At 24.4% G+C, this 26,882-nt stretch overlaps 1 protein-coding gene across 1 annotated transcript; it reads right to left on the reverse strand.

Moving 5' to 3' along the window:
• Nucleotides 1–645: 645 nt before the first annotated feature.
• LOC112593888 (CD166 antigen) lies at nt 646–25,616 on the reverse strand. The gene is made up of 10 exons (XM_025338475.1): nt 24,830–25,616; nt 14,338–14,491; nt 6,340–6,511; nt 4,197–4,357; nt 3,769–4,122; nt 3,123–3,245; nt 2,902–3,048; nt 2,527–2,835; nt 2,231–2,406; nt 646–1,209 (listed from the first exon to the last, which is right to left on the reverse strand). Exons 2-10 carry the CDS (start codon nt 14,435–14,437, stop codon nt 952–954), a joined length of 1,800 nt encoding a protein of 599 aa, XP_025194260.1. The 5' UTR covers nt 14,438–14,491; nt 24,830–25,616; the 3' UTR covers nt 646–951.
• Nucleotides 25,617–26,882: the final 1,266 nt, after the last annotated feature.

A 26,882-nucleotide genomic window follows, 5' to 3' on the forward strand; every position in this document is an offset into this window, starting at 1 on the left:
AAATGTGTATAAACCATTTACAATGTAAAATATTTCATAATAAAATTTACTTTTAGATGTATTAAATATTAAAAAAAAAATTACTGACAAAAATAAAAAAATGAAACTCGAGTAAATAAATATTGTTCAAAAATTTCTAATATCCATCAGTAATAACTGAATACGTTAAAGATATTAATTATTAATATCATTCAAGAATTATGTAAGTACTTAATAATACCTTGTACCAGTTGTACCATATTAAATTACATTTTTCACCATTACCACTTTTACTCATTTAGTAATTTTCATGACACCTTTTAACATTTTTTTAAATTTAAATTGAATGTGCCTATTAAAAAATATTTTATAGAAAAATATTCGAGCCAGGACATACCCTGTCCTTACTTTATTCCAGACTTAAGGATACTTATCTATTATATAGTAGAGTAAGTACTGTAATACAAAAATTTAGTCCCTTATGACTAATACCATCATTTCAGTATGTATTAGGATTAGGAAATAAATATTTTACATACATACATACATCTAACATCAAGGAATTAAAAATGCTATGATATTATATATTGTATATTATACTATCACAAAACACGTTTATATAAAGGTTAGGTAAAGTGACACATATAGACAATGTATACATAGATCTTAAACATTTTCTAATCACTTTTATTTTAGGAATATAAAATAATTTATTATTAAATTTGCGTTTCTACAGCTTTCTATGTTAGACGGATCTTTATATATCTTGGTGTCAAACATATTTTTGTTTTCAAAATATTTTTATTAAATAGTATATAATATTTATTTTTTATAAATATTTTACCTAGACCACATATCCGTGTGACATGCATTATTAATCAACAATTATACAACAATAAGAACTTCTATACAATTTGTTCTTTTTTCTTTTTTCATATAATGTATAACATATAAGTAAATAATAATTTGTTATTAATGTTTTAAATGCGTAAAAATTGACGTAACTAAACACATAATTAAGTAATTATCAAACATTTTTGAGCAAACTGAATGTGAACTAGATGTTTGGACGGGCTCTCTGTTTCGTGTACTCTTTGTCACACTCAATATGACTGTGGCTTCTACTAACGTTTTACCGGAACCGACAATCAGATTATACTCTCCACTGTGCGCTGGCGTTACCGATTGTATTGTGAGAGTAGCTACTTGGCAATAAGAAGATGTTGATGACTAAAACATGCAATAATATTTATAGGTAATAAAGTATGATTAATCATCATAAGATAGAACAATCTCCGTATTCCTGTTTTTATAACTGGTAAAAAAAAATAACGAAAAAACCTGAATATCTACTGAATAATTTAGAAAAAGAAAAACTATGAAACAAAAATCGAAATACGTTTACGAAGTTTAACCATTTTTTACATTCCAATATGAATTCAATAATTTTAGGTACAGTAATATTTTTTTATTATTATTTAAAAATAAAAATGATAATAACGTAATATATGCTTATGTATTTCAATCAATGAATGGTATAAGTAATACATTAACTCAATTTTTAAATTTTTCTTATCATACGTCATATTTATTAATCCGATAGTTCTTTAGTTAAAAAAATTTGAATTACCGAGATTGTTCTGTATATACAAATTAATAACATATTTAAGTCATTACAAGAACAATTTAATACTGTAATTTTTGTAACGATAATATAACGATTTTAACATGTATACCTATTCATAATATTGTACATTGTCTTTTTTTTAAAACATTCCTACTTAGTTTAAATATAGATATAGTAAAATTGTGTTTAATAATAATTTAAACTAAACTATTAGGTTTTACAATTATATATTTTAATTTTTGTAATACAATTTTTGTGATAGGTACCTACCAAATAATGATATTCTGAAAGTTTACCAACTATCAGCAAGCTTGGTTTTTATAGTATACTTAATATTATTGAATGACACATTTGTATCCAAATTATTAACAATTAGAATTTAGTTATTTTAAAAATTTAACTTCAGCACCTAAATCTTAATGAAATTGTTAGAGGGGGGAGGGGGGTTTAGGTGATTATAAATGTCACAGTCTACGAGAGCGAAAGTGCGGTTCAATTATATTTATAAAGCACCTACGTAATTTTTGATTTGTAAAAAATAAATTAAAAATTTTACAAGAAAATTCAATATTTCATCAAAAATAGTGTATACATTTATTACTTAAATGTTTCCCTTATACTTACAGTTATGTTATGAGCTGTAATTTGTCCTACAGCGGTTCCTGGTCTAATAACTCTATCACTTGCTATCCAAAAAACTTTGTTTACCATTGGATTAGAACAAAATTCTGCTGACAATCGGGTGTCATTTCCTTCGTGCGCAACAATAGTTCTGTTTTCAGTATATATCACTGGACCACCTGAAAATTATTAATTTGTGTTATTTATGTATACTTCAGAATAAAATTAAAAACGTATTTCTATTGATAACTGATTAGTTATTCTAAATTCTAATACATAAATAAAAAATAAATACTAACCGACAACATTTAAATGAAGTGTATACACCCTGAGCTTTTCTAAATTTTCATTTTTACTGCCCACAATACATTTATATTCACCGGCTTCTTGATATAAAACCTGATCTATATGAAGATTACTACTTGGCCCTATTGGTTGTAGATCATTATCATTGCCAGTCTTAGCCCAACATGGTATTGCCGCACTAGGTCCTGATGGACATTCTAATTGAACTTCGCCACCAACGGTGACCTCAACCGATTCAGAGGAACCAGAATTGTCTTCTTCAATTAATTCTTTTCGCGATGTATCAAGGTCATTTAAATCGTCTAAAACATAAAAAATTTAAGTAATTATATTGTAAGTTAAAATTATGCTTTTAATGCGTTACTCACATCTAACATTTAAAAAATAACCAATTGAAGAATATTCAGATAACAAATGTCTGCTTGTGCATTTATACCAGCCACTATGATTTCTTCGTATTGATGTAAAGTTTAAAAAACCATCATCAGTTTGGAGAACAGGTGGCGCACTATCATCTGATACAAACATACAACAATTAATATAATTAAGCTAGAAATAAATTTTATTTTAAAAATCGTAATCAATGTACCTTTTTGCCAGACAGGAGTTGATGGTGGATTTGAATCAACATCACACTTAAGAGACACTGAAATACTTTCTTTAATAGGTATTCCAAATCCAGGAATTCTACTAATTCCAAACGAGGGGGTATCTATAAATACAAAAATACAATTAAAAAAAATTGTTGAGAACAAAAAAGAAAGATTATTATCAGAAGTAAACTTAATCTTTGTAGTTACATACACAATATAACATTTAAGCTAGACTTAATAAAACATTTTAAAGTTATTTTTACAATGCCTGCAGTGACGTAATTATTTATAAATACGATAATTATTTGTAAATATTATTTACTTCAATTAATGTTTTACTTTGTTCGTATATATTATCCTAACGTTTTAATTTTATATGATCTTATTTAAACTATTTAAATATATATATTATATTATATATTCTTGAAACAAAAGTAATTATTAATAATTTTCTTATTAAAAAAAAAATTACAATAAAAGTTCTAATTTACTTAGCTTCAGTATTAAATAATAATTCAAAATTGTGTACAGCCATAAATAATCTTTGAGAGTCACTTATATTTAACCTTATAATTACGACACTGCATCCATGCAAGTTGTAAATGTTTATTCTTATAAATTGATTTAAAAAAAACAACTTACATTGAACATCAAGAAGAATAGTAGTGTTCAAGGGATTTACAAGAGTAACATGTGTAACTATACACGCCACAGTAGCATTGTGATGGGCTCTAAGTACTCTTTGAATTTTTGCTGAACTACGACTAATATCTTTTTCTTGATACGATTCGTTAGACTGCAGTAATCCTGAAGACATGGCTTCATTTTCTAAATTTGAATTACTTGGAAATAGTAACCAATGTAAGGATGGCATTGGATTTCCACCTTCAACCACACACTCTATACTTAAATCCATATTTTCTTTTACTGGTACAAATAAATTTCCCGGGTCTAAACGGTGCCCGTCGATTAATAAGTAAGGTTCTTTTGGAATTTCTAAAATTAAAATGTAAATCATTATTTTTAACACTTTAATTATACTTTTTTATTATTATAAAAAAATAAAATACCTAAAACTACTAAATTTATTGCTCTAGCTAATTGTTTTTCGTTTACGCATTGCCATATCCCATTATCATCTAGCCTTATATTATTAATAACTAAAACTCCAGTGTTATGGTTTAGGTTATAACGATGTCCAAGATCAACGTTCTTCCCATTGTGCAGCCATCTATTATAATTTAAACAAATTAATTTTATTTATTAAACACATGATTTAGTTTATATAACAGTTATTTATTTAGGTATATCAACTTATTATTTAATTGTATTTTTTTTTTAAGTATTTACAATCATATTTTTTATTTAATAACAACTATAGCAATAATAACATTATGATAATATTACAGTAACAGTAATATATTATTAGACATCAATTTTAAAAATAAAATAAATAAATTTTAAGATTATTTTATAATCTGTAATTGAAATATATTTACAATATATAATGATGAATACGTTGACCGCCAAAGATTTTTCACAATGTCACTCAAATTTTCCATAAGATCTTTTCAAAAACTCAACAAATTTCTAAATGTTAACTATGAGATCTCATTTATAATAACATCATTAACATAATTTAAACTGAATGGTATTTTGACATAAGTTTTAGTTATCAATACTTTTACTTTGATTTGAAATTTACAGACTAGTTACTTTTAATAGGGTTTTATAGCACTCATCTAGAATTTTTTTATTTTTTTAATTATATTTTGAATTTTGTTTAATAATATACCTACTAATTGAATAATGCAAAACACTAATAAAACAATGGGTTATATGCATAATTATATGCATACTTAATACCCATAACGCATTATTTAATTGAAATTGAAATGAAATTATGTTAATTTTGTTATTATGTAATAGGTACTTTAATAATAATAAATAATTATTTAAGACTTTAAGTTTTTATTTTAAATTAAATAATTAATTGAGACTTAATCTAAAGTCTCATATTGTCGGCTGACCAATAAATTCTTGCAGTAAGTTACTTTTATCAAATGTTGTGCTTACTCGACAATATAAAGTACCTACATTTTTGGTATTATATTTAATTAAGGATTTCATGTTAATAATAAAAATTTATATTTTTTTAAGATAGTGACATCATTTTGTTATGAGTTATATTCCGAGATCTCAGCTTTATTTGACATGATATTTGATATTGTAAAAACTTCTTTGAAATACAATATTAAAAAGTCGTACATTTTGAAAAAAAAAATTGGTAGACATTTTTGCAAAAATAAATTTTAGTGAACCTGGGAAAATATACTTGGTGGTTAGGTCAAAGTATTATGAGATCACATTTTAAATCTCATGACAGTCAACGTGATAGGTATTAAATAATACTAATTATAATATAACTATTGATTAAATTAATTTTATTATAGTTCTATACGATATATTATGCTAAATGCCAATAAATATACGTAGCGTAAGATAGTATTTAACATAATTTAGATACCTATAGATTATTCGCAGTACCATTGAAGCTTACAAATTAAATACTATTAATATTGTTTAAATTCAATTTATTTTATATATTATTTGATATCAATAGAGGTTCTCAACCGTTTTTGATTCACAGTACCTAAGATATTTTTTAAATCCGGATGCATTCTAAAGTACACCATGTATTTATATTTATATTTTTATTTTATAACTTTAAGATTTTTTAGCTTGGTAGATATAACCAAACATATTATTAACATATATTATGTTTAAAAAGAAAATAATTAATTAATGCGTTTAACACAAACGCTATATAATTCATAAAGTTATTTTTTTTTATTTATGAAAAACTGTATGATTGTTCTATATTTTTAAACATTTAACGGCACCCCTAATTTATATTTACGGCATTTTTTTTGAGAACCTCTAACCTACAGTTTTAATAGAATATTTTACAATTTAGTAAATTTTGGTAATTTACTCTAATAAAATAACCTATTGATTTACATAATGTAATTTATAATAAGATTATATCCTATATCTAGAATAATATATTTTATCACCATGAATATATATTTAGGAATTAGGGAGCCCCTAATTAAAATTAAATACATTTCTTTAAACTCTAAGTACTTATGTAAATGTTTGTGTTTAAATTTAATTGTGAGTTTGTGTAATATATCGCAAGAATATACTTACTTAAGTTTCATTTGTAACCAATTGGACGTAACATTTAAAGCGGGTACAATTCCGCATGGTAACTTCACATCTGAATGAGGCCAAGTTAATTGCTCTAAAGGGCTTAAAGTACTTAGCCCAGTATTGTCTCTTTGCTGATGATGCCTCAAGATGTGAGTCATAGTTTTGACATCTGTAAAAACATTGAAAATTATTAGAATGACAGAAAGGCTTTCAAGTATCTAATTAAAAAAATAAACAATTCCATTAATAAGTGAAAATTTGATTTATATAATATGTATTAATGATAATTTTTTATGATAATTGTATATATATTTAAATAATATAGCCTAGTTATTGATGTGAAAAATTGTTAGCAATTTATAAGGTATATATGCATATAATTTATTAAACATATTAATTAATAATTTAATTTAATAGTTTGCATATTTCAATCAGATAATCAATTTAAGTATTTAGCTGATCAGTATATACTGTATGTTCACGCTAAAAGATACCATTAAATATATCAACTGGATGATGACTTTGGATTGAAATGCGTGTTTTAGGTATAAGAAGTACCAAAATACATAGTTTTAAAAAATTTCAAACTGTATCATTTTCGATGTACTTGAGTACAATACAACTCATATTTTTTTAAATTACAGCACAAATTTTTTTACACATTTAGATAGACCATTTTTTATACAATTTATAAATAAAGTATTTTTTTCTTATTTTAATCCATTTAATTCTAAGACCATAGAGTTGAAATATTTAATGGTATCTCTTAGTATGATATTATATATAACATTTAATTTAAGTAGAAGTATATAAAATACACATTTTAGATAGATTTTAAATTAATAGATTAATAATAATGGTAAAAAAATATATATAATTAATTGTTATAATACAGTCATTTTTTATTTTGTGTTATTATATAAGTAATTTTCATGAATTTATCATAATTACCAATGATTTCATTTTTAAAACTAAACTATAAAATACAAATTATTATTTTTGTGAACATATATTGTATAGATAATTAAAATAATTTTGATGGGTCTAGATTTGTATTTCGAGTTGAAGATATAATTTAGCAAACATAACTTAAACTTAAAGTGCATGTTGAAAAATGTTACGTAAACAATTTCTGTGAAAACTTACAAAAGTTATACATTATTTTGAATGTTTAACACATTTAATAATTACTGAAATACAACTGATACGCTAATATATATAATGGGATTTACTTTTTTTATCTACTGTCAATAATTTAGCATAGATTTATATAAAAACACAAAAAAGATACCTTTACAACAAATTATTTACACCATAAAAAGTTATGTGATACACCAACAGTTCATAATTTAAAGACGCGCCTATATCTACTACATATCAACTGCGTAGAATAAGAAAAAAAAATCTCTAAATATCCTTTGTTGAAGGTTTTAGTACCAATTTTGCTAACAAAAAACATAAAATAAATTAAGAAAAATGGGAATTTTTATGCACATCTAATATTATTATTAAAATTATTGTTTTGTAACCATAATTATTAATTACCATTAAAACACTCATGTTATAATTACGAGTATACGGAATGAAATTTTAAAAATATCTAAATTAATTTAAAGATATTATCTATCTATTTATACCATGCATTTTTCACACTGTTTTATTGTAATATTTAATTAACTCATAAGTTAATAATAAAGTTCTTGAAAAATTAAAAAACAAGGCTAATTTTTGAGACCTCTCTGCAAGGTTCGTAAGAACAGGCCTTTTTATGTTCCTATTTTCTGACAACCACATCACCTGATTTTTAATTTTTTTTGTCTATATTTTTTTTGTGTATTTAAATTTTTCAATTTTTTGACGATACTATTTAACATTTTTTTAAATAGTTATACCTATCTAATACTTAAATCGCCAGAAACATCTCAATACGTTTTTATTAACCGTTTTTTATATTTACTTGCCGATCACATTATTAAACGATAAAATTTGAATAAAAATTCTACATATCAATATATCATCGTCAGAAGGCAAAATAAACAACCAATCATGGACGAAGCCGTGACTGGTCGGCTAGTATATTTATAAATTATTGACTTTAATCATTATTAAGGTTTACTATTTTAGTAAAAAGTTTTATATATTTTAAATTGTTTACGTGTATTATATTGAATAATTATTTATGAATAATATATAAATACGAAAATATACCTAGTTATCTTAAATGTAGTGTCAATACGACCAACCTAAATATGAAGTTATTCTACGATTAAAGTAAATCACATCCAATCGAAAATCAATGGAGAAAATAATAAGATTTAATATAAATAATGCTTCATATTTAGAAGTTTATATCTAGAATTTTGCTTTCATTTCGAATTAGCGAAAACGTATTTCATATGAAAATGGATCTGCGGAGTCAGCCTTTAAAGTTTAGAATTACCACGTCTTCAAGAATAAGTAATATTATAACCAATGTTTCAGATAAATAATATGAAATAAAAATACAATCTATATAAAATCGAAGCTGAACAAACCTATTTGTTCAAATCTAAATCATTTTCATTAAGTGTTTTTAAACCGTGTATTACAATAATTTTTACGGATTAATAAAAAATAATATTTTTTTAAATGTACCAATTTATTATAAAAAAATATGAAATATTAATTATTATTCAATTGTCAGTTTTAATTCTACGTTTTACGGAACATTAAGAGCTTTGAAGTGACAAAAAAACCTTTAAAAAAACTAGCTTTTTTTAACACGTTAGATTATATTATTTATGCATTGAATTAGACCCGTTAAGTTATAAAGTTATTATAAATTAAAACCACTATTAAGTTATAAATTAACTTTCTCACCAAACTTTAATTTTCTAACTAGTTAGTGTTCAGCTTTACATAACACATTATAACATATACTTATATTTAAATAGATGCTTACTACCTACATTAACTGGTGACTGGTGAGTATCATTGCTATTCATTTATAGTTATATAATAAACAATATTTTAGAATATAAGAAATTTAAAAATGGAATTATAATTTTTTTTTATTAGTAGACTATACCTATTATTTTGTAATATTTAAATAAATTTAATTACAAATACTAAATAGTAAAAATATAGTACTTGTGATTGTACAAAAATGAATCATTTTAAAAATAAATTGAGCAGTTATTCTTGTATAGGTACTACCTATTTTAAAAAGATTTAAATTTATTTTAAATTTATATTGTAACGTTTTTCAGTAACTATTGAAAACGTTGTAAAAAATTTTACACTATTTTAAAGTGTTTACTCTGATGCGTGTACACTATGCTCACTACACTACGCAATGAGTTTAGCATAAAATAAAACATTTGAGTCACATCTGGAAAACGGATGTTTAGATTGTTCATATTGACAATATGACTATCGCAGAGATCCCTCTACTAGGCGGAGTCCCCGAGGGGCTGTTTTATTACTAGTACTTTACATTATATATGTAGCAGCTCTTAATCATCAGCCGATAGAAGGGTCTTAATGTAAGTACGCGTAGTAAATATATACTACATTGTGGTTGCTAATGCTGACTTCTGATTTTCAAATAAACATAAAACAATGCAATGTATTATATTTTTATTATCACTGTTATATTGTATTCGTTCATTATAATATATTATGATGAGTTTAATATTATAATATAATTTATACTATAAATTTTATAGTATTGAACTAATAAGTAATTTCAAATAAATTACTTATGTCCTCCAATCCAACTACATTATGTAAATTGTACGATTTTGGTTGATGCTAAATTTCAAAAAACATTTTGTAATTTTGTCAATATAATAAATAAAGTAATGATAACTAGTCTGAGTTTATAAGTTACGCAAACATCGGTTATTCGCGCTTTGTGCCTGCTTTTACGTGTAGTATAAGGTCCATCAATAATAAAATGCATCATGCCTTACAATTTTTACGGTATGTTGACTCCGGAATGCAAAGTCAAATATGCAAATTATGGTGATTCAAAACGACATCTATTACTTCAGGACAGAATGTAAAAAAAGCTGAGAACTTTAACTCTCCGAATCGTTACGCTACGTCATTGCTCAATCAGTTGATAAAGACTAAGATGAAATTTTTTTCTTCTTATGTCAAAACATTAGTCTGTGATAATCAGTTTCAAATTCATAATTTAGGTATATGCTTTATCAATATTTGTTGAAAAAATATTTGATTTCATCATTTTCAAAAACATGTAAATCAAACTCATGGGTACAAATGAGTATAATTTGTTATCACCAACCTTTTAGATTATTCGTCTTTATGATCACGAAAATTTTAAGTTAATCATAGATTACGTAATCAAGACTAATACAAACTTCCATGTCTTCCTACCATCACCATTACAACAGTATAGCTCAGGGGTCTCCAAACTACGGCCCGCGGGTAGGATACGGCCCCCGAATAAGTTTTTACAGGCCCGCCAAATAACAGTAAATATTCTAAAAATATGTATATTTTCCATAGTCGTTATGGCACGTACAAGCAATTATCAGCTGTATTGGCTGTAATTTATAAATTATAAATAAAAATTAAATGTGTTCATACATTTTAGCCCGCTAAGAGCTTTTTTTATTTTATGTGACCCTCGGATAAAAAAAAGTTTGGAGACCCCTGGTATAGCCTACAGCAGGGGTAGCGAACATACGGTAAGCATGCCAAAGGTGGCACGTTGGTCAAATTTCAATGGCACGTGAAAAACTAAAATTATGAAAAATTATGCTATTTATAAAATGTTAGTTATAAGAAATTCAAAGAAACAAATTATGTTAAAAATTATGGTATTCCTTTGTAAAATGCATTTTATTGCTATATTTATTGTGTAACTTTATTTTTATTTACTTTGGGCACGTAAAAAATGTTCAAAACCTTGATTTGAAAAATTTGACTCTTGACCCAAAAAATGTTCGCCACCTCTGGCTTATAGGGTTCTTATAAGAAATTTGCACCACACCACTCTCACCACCGACATTACAGTCTTTAGCCGAGCTAAATTACTCTGCCTAATGCGTCGCTAAAATTCGAAAAATTGGTCATTCACTATCACTACTGCTATCGTTCCGTTATTTTTAATCCAATACTAATAATACGGAAATGTTCAATATTGTCATTATTATACCCCTTGAGATCAAAATAGAATTTTCATATAAATTGAAGAGGAGTCCATCATAGTGCTACAATTGCCAAGACTATGGAGCTACTTCAAATTATTTTCGTCGTACACTCTACTGCGTAAAGTTTGGGAAAAACAAAATTTTAGATCGTTGTTCCTAAAATATTCCTTTTACTAGTCCAGCTAAGTGTATCTTTGCGGTATCGATCACACAGCTAATTACAAGGGTTTTCCAAATTTAAAAGTTATCCACAAATGCCGAAAAATTAAGTATCAAACTCAAAAATCAAACATCCAGACCCCCTACCATGAAGTCTAAATCAGCATAAACTTCCATTATTTCTATTCCTAATAACAAAATTCCAAATAATAACAAGTCTATTAAAGATCACAAACAAAATTTAAATTTCTGTTTAAGCTAACTGCAATAATTAATCTTGCCCATTCTTCTTACAGTTGTATCAAAAAACTTAAAATAGATTAATATATATATATATAATCTTTTATAATTGCAATAGTTATCAGCTATAATTCCGTGCGATCGGCTATATTTATTAATTTATTATTATATAATTCCAATATTAAAGGGTTTTGATATTATATTTATACTTCGAATTTATCATTATTTTATTTAATGTACATTTGATTATTGTGCTATACATTGTTATCAAATAATTTATAAGCTATTTAATAACTTTTAGGTTGAACTTTAGGGACAAGGGATAACTTACGTAAGAATTAAGGTAATAAAATAAATAGTAGTTACTTAATCATAACATATTATATTTGATTATGGTATATAATAATATAAATAAGAGTAATAAGGCTAATAATGAGAGTATGATACATAAATAGTTAAAATCCTAATCAATTTTGAGAACTCTAAAAGTGAAATAAATATTTTACATGCGATGAAAAAATTAAATTAGAAATATTATAAAACAAGATTAAATTTATAATAATTTCTTGAAGAATGATACCTACTTATCTGTATCAAGTAAAACTATACATTTTACGAAATCAGATTTATATCTATATATGACACGCGTATTGTAAACTTGGTAGAGTGGAATACTAGAATATAACGAATAACAATAACTTTAAAGTACGAATGTGTAATATAAGTAGTGGCAGTTGGAAAAATGTTTTCAGCGAGGCTTCAAAGAAGAGAGAGAATTGAGTGCTAAATAAGCTACAAAAAATTGTGTAGTTTTAAAACATAAAAGTAATGTTGAAGAATGAGAAAGTTACAGAAAAATTAGGTTAATGAGCCATATACAATTAAAGTTTAGAAGAAGTTGTGTAAAGTAGATTAAAAACTTTTGACACTAGGTACAATATATAAGTGCGTGACTTTAATACGTCGATCTTTTGCAGCTGTTGATTTAAGTCTTAGGACGAGATATTATATATTTTGTAATATACAACTTTAAATCACTTTCAATAAATATGAATATATAAATATTAAATGTTTTCTTATGCAATGCCTTTATGAATGAAACAAATAAAAAATAATAAATAGATAATTTATGATTGATTAAATATAACAAGAGTATCAGATTAGATACGGCAAAAACAAATTATTAAGTACCAATCTTTAAATTAATAATAATTAATTATGATTAAATATTAATAATACCATTACCTAAAAGATAATAATAATAATAATCACATTTTATAATGATTATCACTATTTAATATTATATTTAAGTATAAAATTAAGTCAAAGATGAATTTTTTTTTTAATATTTGAGCTGTAATAAAATTATAAGAACTTAGTGTCTACAATGAAAAATCTATTTATATTTTATTTTACTTTAAAAGTTAAATAGGTTATTGATATACGAGAAAGTTTAAATACATAATTATTTTTAATTTTTAGAGACAGTGATGTTTAAAGAAATAATAGGATTTATTATCATGAGTGTTTTAATTTTTCTTTTTTAAAAAATAACTTTAGTAATAAGGTTATCACTCCAAAAGTTTGATAAGCCCAATTTATTCTCTTATAATTGTAAATTTAAGACAGATGATACCTATGAGTTGATATAGAATTGAGGGATCGTTTATATGATTTCTTTGGTCATTAGAAAGAAATGAAAATGCACAAAAAATTCGTAATGAATAAAATTAAACTATTGTATAAATTATTATTAACAAATATACATATATATGTATGTATATTTTGAGGTTTTCGATGTTTGGGAAATTGGAAAAGAGGAAATAAATAAATAAATGAACAATATCAAAATATATCAAAAAAAAAAAAAAAAAAAAAAAAAAAATGATACACTTATTATATATACTTATAATTTGTATGAATAAATATACTTGTATGTATTATTATTTAAAAAAAAATACCAGTTACCAAATGAGAAGCCCATTTTGTACGATGGATAATATAAAGTAAAATAGTATAATAATTGTAATAAAATATATTTTAAAAAATAAAAACAACAAAAATAAAAATTTAAACTTAGCCATAATAGTGACCGTTATTTAGAATGTCCCATTTTTAAAGGATTTCCTATAGATAAGTAGTGAAATTTTCTCGTTCCCGAAAAAAATGTCCATCATTTGGAAGTACTGGTTCAGAGAAGTTTCACTGTAAATTAGTAGGTACTTAATAAACAATACTCATAGATATCAAATATGGTAATATTTAATATAAGTATAAAATGTTTAAAAATATCGACTATTTTATATTATTCATACTCAGAGCACGTAAATAAAACTAAACGACTGTAAATTTTAAAATTTAAATTCTTCCAATAATTTAAATTTATTTACAAAAATTGTTTAGTAATTTTATATTAAAAATATTTAGTACTTACCACCAATTAAAAAGAGAAGAATTATAGTACATGTTATAAAATCTTTAGTTTTTGATCCAGAAGCGTATGAAAGTAGTGCTTTGGAAGGAATCAACTTCATTTTGTCAAAATTTGATATATTGAACAACTCAATAGAACATATGAATCTCTTCGCCTGTTAATAAAAAATGAACAATTTTATTTTAATAAATAGATAAATATTTTATTTTTTCGTTATTAACTAAGTTTGATTGTCATTTTATTATTAATTGAGAATTTCCTACGAATGTAATTTAACAATAATTTAGCTTATATCATAATCATCAGCATAATATAAGATGTACAAAATATATAGAAATGTATATTAGATATCATATATCTTATTCTTCTTTCTCTAGCATTTGATACTCTCAAAAAGTTTTCACCACCATCTCTCTTTATTTCTCTCGGTTCTTAACTCATTTTCTTCATTCTTATATTCCCATTTAGATAAAGTCTTCTTCCACAAAATTCGACCATCTTTCCTAAGTTTTTTTTTCTACTAATTTTCACTCAAAAACGGTTCTGTGTATATCATTTTCTCTTTTCGGCATCGTATATCATAGCTATTTATTCATATTTTTATTTTTTTTTTTTTAAGTGATAACTGATGTCTGATACCATTTCTATTTTTGTCCGTAATTCTTTGTTAAATTTTCTTTCTTCACCATTCTTTTTTGTTATTATAGATTCAAGATTGGTTCACATTATTTTCAAATTCCTGAGTTTCCTTTCGGTAATACTAGTGGTAGTCCATACTTCGCAGCCATAGGTTAAGAATAAGTCTTATTACTGTCATATATGGCCTTTATTTGGAGAATAATTTTGATTTATAAATTTATTTAAGGAAAATAACGTTCTTTTAGATTTTATTATCCTTAATCCTATATCCCTATCTCCTCGACCAGCAATTTCCCATACTCAGTACTGTTCTAACTCATAAGTATCATAATAGCTTAAATGTATATAATTATAAATTATGGTTATATCTAATAATAAAACAAGTATAAAATAATTGAAGAATCTTTTTATTGGCATAATTGTCTTAATGTTTCATAAAATTAATTTATCACACATCGTACAACCATAATTTAGGTAAATGCTTATTACTTACTTATATTTTTTGTATTTTTTTCAAACAAAATGATTTTTGAATAATAAAAAATAATTTACAACACTATAGTAGGTACTGTATGGTCCAGTATACAATACTAAACAGATATTTTCATACCTGTATTACAAAATATAATATTTATTACTTATTAATATTGACAGAGGACAAATTAAATAAGCATTATCTAATCAAGACTCAGTATTTTTCGGTAGGTCATATAACCTAACCTTACTACCTAAGAACTATTTTTTTTAATATTTTATAACTAGAACTCATAAATAAACTTATAAGTTATCATCTTTTTACTAACTTAATCTATGAGAGAAAATAACATTAACTGTATTCGCGAATAAATGCATTGTATATCTATTTTTGTGTGAAAAACTAATTTCTACATATATTGATAGTTGATAACTAGTAAAAATACAATTATTTTAACTTCAAATAGGTACATAAAATAATTAACATTAACTAAAAAAATATTTGATCTTTTTTTATATATTATTAGTTATGACTTATGAGTTACAACAATGGTATAACTTAATTATAATATTTTTATTACTAATAACTTATAATAATGTTAAATGTAAATAAAAGGTGAATGAATAACATTTTAAATTTATATAGAACAATATAAAGGTAAGAGGTAACTGGTAAGTAAGTTTAATAAAGACAAAATGTTGCATTTTCTCTGCAATGACAGAGATCAAAAGATAACGTCATGGTATTCAGCTTATTTTCGAGAAGAATGTTATTGGATATCTTTATAAACTTGAGTCCATTTTTTAATAATTTTATTCTATTATAGTCGTAATTTCATTATTATTTAAATTGAACACTTGCATCTTCTACGTAGCAATTATGAATGAAAATATTTTTTATTTCGGAAAAATTAAGTGATAGTTTTTACAAGCATTTGTTTTTAAATTATTTTAATTTTAAAATAACTCGTTATTATTTAATATTTATACATATATTAACTTAATAAATATATCAAAATAAGTACTAACGTCTATAATGCATAATTTAGTACAACAACATTATAGTTATAATGTTGATTATTGTGTTATTTATTATTATTTATTAGTCTTTAGCTTTCATACTGAATAAAATATTCGTAAAACAATATAGCAAAGACTGTTGATAGATATTATTTATATTTGTACAAATTATTTTTCAAATTAATTTTTAAAAATCAAAATACTTTAAAATATTGATACTTTATTAATTCTTAATTATATTTACATATATTATATATTATATACAATGTGTGTAAATGCTAATTGAGAACATTCAATATAATATCTCTGCGTAAAGCCCTGCAATCTGAATTCTGATTTTTAGTTGATTGTTATTACATAAAATGCACATTTTTATGGCTTTTGAATTTTTTTAAATTAATTAGATATGCTCATGTACAGTATAATAAGTTATAATTTATTCACAAATTAAAGTGAAAATTATACAGTAGTTAAAATTTAAGTAACGTGTAAATATCGCCTTAGTAAATGAAGTTGAAAATTTCAAACCTAAACAATCCTAGAATAATTATTTTCAAAGTTACAGTCAAAAAACTAAAAATCACGTACATTTTTCAGATATTTGGTTGAATTGCTATAAATTCGGTTAATTTTGTACTTAAAAAGTTAGTTTAACTACCAAAATTCATTAAAAATATATAATGTGTGAAGAATAATTAGTAATTAAAATAGGTAGTTGCTACTTAAGAAAAAAAATTGTCCTGTGCATGAGTATATCTAGTTAAGTTTAAAAAATTCAAAGGTCATAAAAATGTGCATTTTATGACATAACAATCGACTAAAAAATAAAATTCAAATTGTAGGGCTCTACGTAGGATATTGAGTATTCTCAATTAACGTTTAAACATTGTATATATGTTTTTACGGATAGATATTTCATATTATATCTTAATTTTTATAGAACAAAATATGCCATAATTAGGCACTTAACTAAATTTCATTTTAATATTTATAAAGTATATAATAGTATATATTGATGAGTTAATATTTCTACGTAATATAACGCAGTTTATTTTTATAAAAACTATGTCTGGAGCATGAATTGAACCATTACAACGTTTGTTGAAGTAAAATTTATACTTTTTAGTATAGAGCTCATCACTACCTATATTTCATCAGCCGTTGTTTGTAATACAAGAGGGTGAAGGGTTGGCGTAGCGGAAACATTTTTGTACTTCTTTGTTCATTTCTACGTTTTTATCTTTCTCTTCGGACTTTAAAACTGTAACAGCTCGTTGGAAATATTACAAAACATAACAATAATTCATAAATAAGCTTAATTATAATCCATAATATAAATGGCAAGATTTTAAACTTAATAAAAATAAAGTCTGTACAATGTGACAAAATTGAAATTATAAATTATTTAATACAACCCCATTAAAATAAAATAATAACTAAAATACAATAAAATTATATCATTATAGTTATCATGGTATTCAAATTCATTAAATTATTCAAAATTATTTAATATTTTTATTGTCATTATACTAAGGGCTTATTATTATGCGTTTCACGTACAAAGTAAAATGTTCATTCCTTTGTTATTTAATAGATGATTATTATTCCATTACAGTTATATTATAATCCCATATTTATACCATTGACAATATATTTTATTATTTATTTATAAATTACATTTTATGATTTTTCATACAGACAAAAATAAAAAGTTCAACCTTTACGTTTTATTTTTCTCCCTTTCACGATTTTATATGATTCGTATTAAGCATTATTTAGTTCGATATTTTCTTTTAGACAACCTATTTAGAAATGAAGAATAAAGGTTTATAGGCTACATAGATAGAAAGTATCTTGTAGATAAAATGCGCCTTAGAATTAAATTGTATCAATAATTGCATAGTCCTAAAACTTAATAATAAAGTAATACATCAAAAAAATTTTATACAAAATAAAAGATTTTTTTTTTAAAAAGACCTATTTTTTTAGTCAATATTTGTGTTTTACATAATGTTTTTTTTTTTTGTATTAGAAACTTTTATGGTTTTTTTTTTATGTCAACCTATATTTTTAACTTAGAAAACTCATTGTAGGTATATTAATAAATATTGTATACGTGATTTGGAACACATGGGTATTATGATTATAATATTTGTTCTTATCGCAACATTATATCTAGTATATATAACAATTTTTTTTAAGAAATTACAACTCTCTTCATAAATGTTATAAATGATAACTTAGAAAATCGACTGAATGACCTAATAAGATGTACCTATTTAAAGAAAACTATAACTTTTACTAAAATCATAAATATTCTAAAATTAAGAATGTAGATTAATTTAATATACTTATACACAATACCTATTATCTATTCAACACTTAGCTACTAAAATAAATTGACAATAAATTAGTTATAAATATGCTTGCGTATAAATAAGAAAAAATATGTAAAATATATTTTAACATAAGTTTTTAGTCTACCATGTGATATAAAATTCAACATATAGCATACTTTGTTTCATGCACTGAATATAATAGTTATCATAAATTGTATAATCATGATATAAATACTGTAGGTACTATAAAGTTTATTATAAAATAACTAATTACAACCGTAACGGGAAAAAATGTTAATATTATGTTATAATGGAATTTTAAGCAATTATATTCACTATTTGTATTCAAATTTATAAAAAAAAAATTGAGCCATGTTAGTGATTATTTTATTATATCTAATTATCAGGAACAAAAACAATTTCATATTTTAGAGTAATGATGTCACTAATGTTTTATGCATGATTAAGTGGCTAACATATTATCCCATTTAATATAGAATTTATAATGAGCTTTTTGTGGTTATTTTATAAGATCAAATTCCATAATATATATATTTAACATTTAAATATACAGCAAAGCGACTTATCGGTTTTTTTTAATAACACAATTTAAGTTATATTGTAATATTTCATATTTTGTTGTTTGAAAATTTAATTTATATATATATTCATAGAAAATAATTTATATTTATATTTAAATTCATTATGTAAAAAGCATTTAGAATTACATTCCTTCAATTTTAATATCAAAATTCTTCTCCATACTATAAACTATCAACTAAAATATATCTCAAACACGACGAATATTTAGCTTTGAAAATATATTGCATAATACAATAGGTTTGATGGAAACAATAGATTGATACACTTATAAATGATGAAGAGAATGAAAAGAAGAATATTTTGCCTCAATTCCTGATTTTCGGAGATTCATGAAACAATGGTTTTTTCTATTTTTATAGAGTATAGACTATAGACTTTAGGTTCTACCTGAAAGAGAGGTTTTTATGATGATATTACTTACTTCTTTTGTCTTTCTTTATTATAGTAATACTCGATCACGATTCACGATGTCATTAGATTGTGTAATAGTCTCTTAAAATAAAAGTAGGTACCTACTATTCTTTATTTGATTACATATATAACCTATATTCTACATACAGGATACAATACAAACTACAGCAGGGTATCTTTAAATATTTTCGTTATACAAATATTGGGAATTACATTTTTTTTTTTAATGTTTCGAACAGTTTGAACTATCCTGTTTTATAATATGTACATAATAGTATCAAATAAACCCTTTAAACATTCAAAACATGTATCAAATAAAGTATAAATATTTAGTTGATGTAATTTAATTTGAATATACTAAACATTTTTTTTTTTAATTTGTAGTTTTTTAAATATATATAATTAGTAATATCTATTAATACAATGCGTTATAATTTTATTTACACAAAACCGTGATATGAAACATATTTTAACATGTATGTAATGAATTAATATAATGAATATTATTTGGTATAAGCACTAATAACTATAGTGGCTATAGCAATTTTATTTTTATTATTTTTACTATCATTTACGAAAAAAATGACTTGATGAAACTTGGTATTAGTATGACTACTTATGCAATTCCAGAAATAATTAAAAGCTTAGTTTAGTAAAAAAATTATCAATGTTTAGTGATTATTTACATTTTCTCGGTAATTTTTGTTGTTATAATATGGTAGATTTTTGAAACATTTTCGGAATCTGCTAAAAAAAAATAAAATAAAATTATAAAGAATAATCAGCATAAAAATGCCATGGACGTTTTACTGAGAACCAAAAAAAAGTATTTTAAGTAGAAATCCGCAAAAAAAGGACAAATTATTATAAAACCAATAACTTTCTCATACACCACACACAATTTAAAACTACTTTAAGTTAAGTTATTTCATAAGTTTTTTTTTCCAAATCTTAAAAAAAAATGTATAAATATCCAATTTATTAATACAAAGCACAATCTAAATTCACTTTTCAATCAAAAACATGTGTTACATAAAACTATTTTTGCACTTTTTACCACACTAAAAAAAATACTATTTTAAAATCAATACATTTATTTAGGCTTTATATAGCTATATTATTTTGTTGAAAATTTAAAATATCTGTTTTTATTTTGTTAACAATAATTAGTATTATTATATGAGTCATGCATGTTGCATGACTGAAATTGTGTTTTTTCATTTGTATATATAATAATATAAATACCACTATTAAGTAGGTTCTTAGTATAGGTATCATACACGGATACCTATTATTATTTATAAGAAAACCATATTCTATTTTATAATTTTATCCGAAAATTATGTTAGCTCAACTAGTTATTTCAGTTGATCAACAATCGACATTTTTCACTTTTAGGCTTATACAAAGTAATTTGTTTTAGTGTACGAATTATGTGATTTATGGAAAACTTTATTGATCAACTGCAATAATTGGTATTATATTAAACAGTTATTAGAGACAAACAATTTTTGGGTAAATCGTTTCTCTTACTATGCGATTGACTATATTATAGTGTATACTGTATATAACTGTTTATAACTGTGTATATTTATGTATACAATATAATGTTTGCTCAATGATACTGTTCATAAAATATTATCTCGGTACAAAAGACACGAACTTATGATCATATTTCTATTATTATCCATAGAATAGTATTTCCGTTTTCAAACATCACTCCTTTGAATAAAGTTAAACGTTGTGTAATAGTCTATTATATTCGTGTAAATTCATCAATTAATTACTACTAATAAATCATGTTATCCATTCATGTTATTATATTTTCATTAAAATTAATTTAACATTATAGTAATATAATATAAAATGTATAACTTTTATATTAAATTTCATTAGTGTTAACTATTAACAATGACTATCTATTCAATAAGAATAAAAGTATAAAACCTAATAATATTATAAACTTTGTATTACCTATATCAATTTATGGATTAATGGAAATACATTATATTAACTATCGAAAATAGACACAATTAAATAAAGTAATAATTTATGTATACCTACTATAGTACTTTACTACTGTGTGTACATAAGTACGTATTATATAATAAGCGCATATATATTTTATGAATGTTTGCGATTATATTTACAGCTTTGATGTATTATGCAAAATGTCACTAAATAATAAATGGTTTTACTAGGTAATAGGTGTAGTAGAATATTTAAATCTCAATAAATCAAATTTTATTAAATTTAATTCGTCTCAATTTATGATAACTGACTATACCATAGGTGTACTGCGCACAATGTACTTTTCATTATTGTTGTAATAACATTATTATCGTATTATATTGACTGTGTAAAATAGATATATCTTATAATTGATAATTTTATAAACTTTTTTTATACTTATTTCGATATAAAAATGTAAATAAATTTATACATTCAACAGAAATAACTATAATGCAGACATAGTTTGGACGTATGCATATAAACATAACATTACATGTAAAAGTTAGTGTATTTTCACGTTCATCTAAATATTTTACATTTACCAATACATATAATAATAAGATATGTGTATATAAATATATTATTATGATAAGGCTGTGCAAATTCACATACAAATTATTGAACATTTTAATAGGTTTAACTCGTAAAAGTGAGAACTGAGCACCAAAATTTAAATACAATGAATAGCGATCTATGTGTATATTTATACACACTATGAATATAAACCATTTTGATCGTTTAAACTTTACTATGAACTTATAGGATTTATATAGATAGTTTATCGCTACATTATAATATTTTAAATATGATATTACCTTTTTTTTACTCATAACCACAACATTTGATACTTACATAGTGAATATTCTAATACTATTTTTATACCTAAATCATTATCTTAGTGAAAATAGTTTCAATACTAAAAATACTAAAAAATTTCTTAATAATTACATAAAATTTATATAATATAAACTATACTATATAGTAAGATTTAAAATACTTATATGTATAATGTATATATATAATGAGATAATAAGAAATCTTAAATAAAAATAATTAAGTAAATGAAGATCAATCAAAGCAATAATACTAAAAGCAGTGATCAATAAACTACCATTGGCTTTAAATGTTGATAAAGGAAAAAAATATCCACTTGAGTATTATTGATATTGATGTCAAATTTAAAAAATAAGATAATGTATTATCTAAAGAATTAAAAAAAAAATGTAAAAGTAGCCATTTTAATATCATAATATAGTTAAGTAAATAATTAATTTAAATAAAAATGTAGGCTAATGACCAATAAGTTAAAGCTTACTTCTTGGTAAATAATTTATTTAAAATACATTAAATACTAAATTTTTATCATTCGTCCAACTATACTGCTATAGGTATATCTATATTTCATAAGTACCTATTATTATTATACCTATGATTTAGAAGAAAATTGTATGAATTGATAATCGCTAATTTTCTCATTAAATAATAATTTGTTTTCATTAATCATATCATATTATTTTTTGTCTTGTAGCTACTTTAATTACTTATTTCAAATAACGATAAACCTAAGGAAATATATTTTTCTCGTAACAATAATATAAATATTAAATTTGTTATTTTTTTTATTTCCAGGAATAATTAAGCGTAATAATTTATTGGTATTTATCATAGTCGTTTATACATTGTTTATAGGTACTTAGGTACCTACTGTTTCTAAAATTTTAGTTTTCAAACCATTTTTAATAGAATTAAATATATTTTATATTAAAATGGCTAATTTATTTATTTTAAATTATCAATAATATAATTAACAGCAAAAAAGCTAATTAATCGTCGTTAAATAAAGTTAAGTTAATATAAAAATGATATGAATAGATATTATCAATCATTAATATTTGTTCTTTAATTTTTTTTATTTAAAATTTGAAAGTATTGCATTTATAAATACAACTATATGTCTATATTATGTTTGTACTACAAAACAAATTTTTTTTTGTAATTTTCTGATCAATAAAGTATATTATTACTTAATTTGATTTTAATGTACTTATAATTTTTAGTTTTTAAACGGAGCCATAAATTTATTGATTTTTCAATTATGTGTTTTATTTTCATTCCTGAAGACATATTTTTTTATGGTAGAAAAGAATTTTTCGATTTTCAATTTCAGCATCTTTTTAAATAGTTAAGTGAACATAATTAATACTTAGAGATACACTTGAAACCTTCTGTCCAACTGTAAAGAAGTGCGTCAACTTACTTATTACTTTCCCCTTTTTAATTTATTATTTTTAATAATGCACTTTTTATTTTTACCTATTTACATCGATTAGTTTTATTTATGATGGCAATATAATTATTCTTGTTTTACTTCTATTATACTTCAATTTAATAATTTTTATAATCTCATATTTAGATTTTAAATTGTACATTTCATACTAGAAAATGTTGTACTGAATATTTATGTTACATATTAGGTACCTACTTGCCTATACTTAATATATATAAAAGGTAATAATGATAATATTTACTTAGATGATAAATAAAACTGATGAATAGGTATAACAGAAACCCATGCAATATATTGCATAATTATATGTACCTATTATACGTCGTTATATTATACTAAATTAATATAATATTATATTCTTATTACAAACATTCATCATAATTCGTAGTAATAATAGTAATAATAATATAGTGGAAATCAACACTGTCCCTTGCAATGAATCGTAATAATACATAATACATAATAATCGATCGAATCGAATATGTATAATAATGACATAATGTATCGTATTCTGAGTTCCGACAGCACATCATAATAATATAAAATACGTATACTCGAGTAATACCTACGTGCAACTGTCATTATTCATGACTCATAAGTAGCTATATAATTTTATTTAATCATGTTATTAAGCAGTTATTTTGGTATAATATATAGCTATTAAATTTCATACTATTTGTATATTATGTGCGTGTATTAAATGTACCTGTGACTGCGAGAAGCTGCCAACCGCGGTTGACAAATATAATCGTCCGTTTACGACGTGGTCCCGACGACGACGACGACGACGGTTGTGCCGCGAGGAGCGTCATCACTACATCTGTGTCGCGGATGGAATATTCCCGTTTTCGGCACCATCGGAGGCAGATGACGACGGCGGCGCTATCGTTATATTATTATTATTGCAGTGGCGCGTACTGCCGAATCGACAGCGGCGGCGGCTGCATCGGCGGCGTTGGCGGCGGCGGTACCGTCGACGACGACCATGTCGCATCAGATACATCGATTAGTTGTTGTTCAATCATATTGTCGTCGCAGATTTCGCGATTTCGTATGTCGGGCGGCGTTGATAGTATATACGATGCGTAAAAAACTAAAAACGAAACCGGATATTATCGGAAAAAAGATATAAACATTAAACAAAGAGCGATAAAAATCGCAAATACCAAACACCGGACCACGGGCGAACAATATAAAACGCGAAATGAAGGGGAAAAACGCGTTTATCGAAAACGAAAATGCCGAGCACGATAATAATAATGACAATGACGACAACGATACACGTTTATATTGTTATAATAATATTATATTCGGCAACGTAGAGAGAAGCACCGACTTTTGTACGCGTATTGTTTAGTGTAAAATCCGAGTTGCGCGTAGAGCCACTTTTCAAGTGTAGCAGCAGCAGCAGCGGCGGCGGCGGCGACGGCGCGGAGCAGCAGTATATAGAGACAGTTTAGTACCCTGCGGTATCGCTTGGTGTGTGTATAGTCACCCGCGTGCGACTGACAGTTTCCTTTTTTTTTAACGCCCTTTGCACACTCCCCGGTATCCATGGCAACCCCCTTTCCACGTCGTCCCTGCGATGATGATTGTCAAACAGCCACCGCCACCGCTATATAGTTGCGCGTCTAGACCTCGCCGAACGGAAATTTAAAAATTACGTCCAACAAAAATAAAATCGTTTGAACACCCTCAACCGCGAGACAATCGCGTCATTAAATTATAATAATAATGATAATGACCGCGACAACAACAATAATAATAATAAATTATATCGGACAATATCTTGTTAATATATGAGCGTCCGATGACGACGATAGGTTAAAAGATAAAAGGGACAACGCTCAATATACATAGTATATATAACATATATATATATATATATATATAAACATGTATATTATTTGGGTGTGGATGTGTATGTGCGTACAAATATATGATTCGTAGTTTTAACTCAGCGCGGCCGATAGCTACGCTGCAAAAATCAATGTGCAGTGTGACTAAGCAAGCGCGAACCGAGACATATCCTTTGGAGAAAAAAAGAAATAATAAAATCATCCCCGGTCATAAATATTGATAAAAACGATTTGATAAAAATTTACATTTACATTTATATATGTTATACTATTATAGCTATAAGCTACAAAGGCAAAGTCAATGATACACAGAATGTACAATAATAATGTTGAACTACTTTAACAAAAATTATCAACTGCAAATAACAAATTCATCAATTGAAATTAATTTCAACGTCTACTTATATTAAGATAGTTCTAATCGGCGTACAGTAATTAAGAGAAAGTTGAATTAGTTCTAATGAGTTAGACGCTAACTATTATTATTATCATGTTATTCCTCATACTCGTATACGGTATAATCGGTATAGAATAAATTATTAAAAATTTTAAATAAATAGATACTACAATATCATGATATTAAAGTAATTGCAATATAGTATATATCTATAGTCTATAACTAAGTGATGTGTATTACATTATTAGTTTATTAAATATACATAACTAGGGTTAAAATTTTTATATTTTTTTTTCTAAGTGTTTATAAATATAAGACCTTTTAAAAATGTATACTAAAACAGTCGTAACATTTTATTAAAATAATTTAGAAAATTAATGTAACTAACTTAAAAAGATATTGATATAAAATTAAAAATATTTAAATTTATTTAACCTATACCTTTAATTATATATTTTGAACTTGTTAACTATAAATAACAATGAAAAAAGGTGGACAAGTGG

The sequence above is a fragment of the Melanaphis sacchari genome, unplaced genomic scaffold, assembly GCF_002803265.2.
Source record: "Melanaphis sacchari strain LSU unplaced genomic scaffold, SCAv2.0 Contig212_pilon_pilon, whole genome shotgun sequence".
Classification (NCBI taxonomy): domain Eukaryota; kingdom Metazoa; phylum Arthropoda; class Insecta; order Hemiptera; family Aphididae; genus Melanaphis; species Melanaphis sacchari.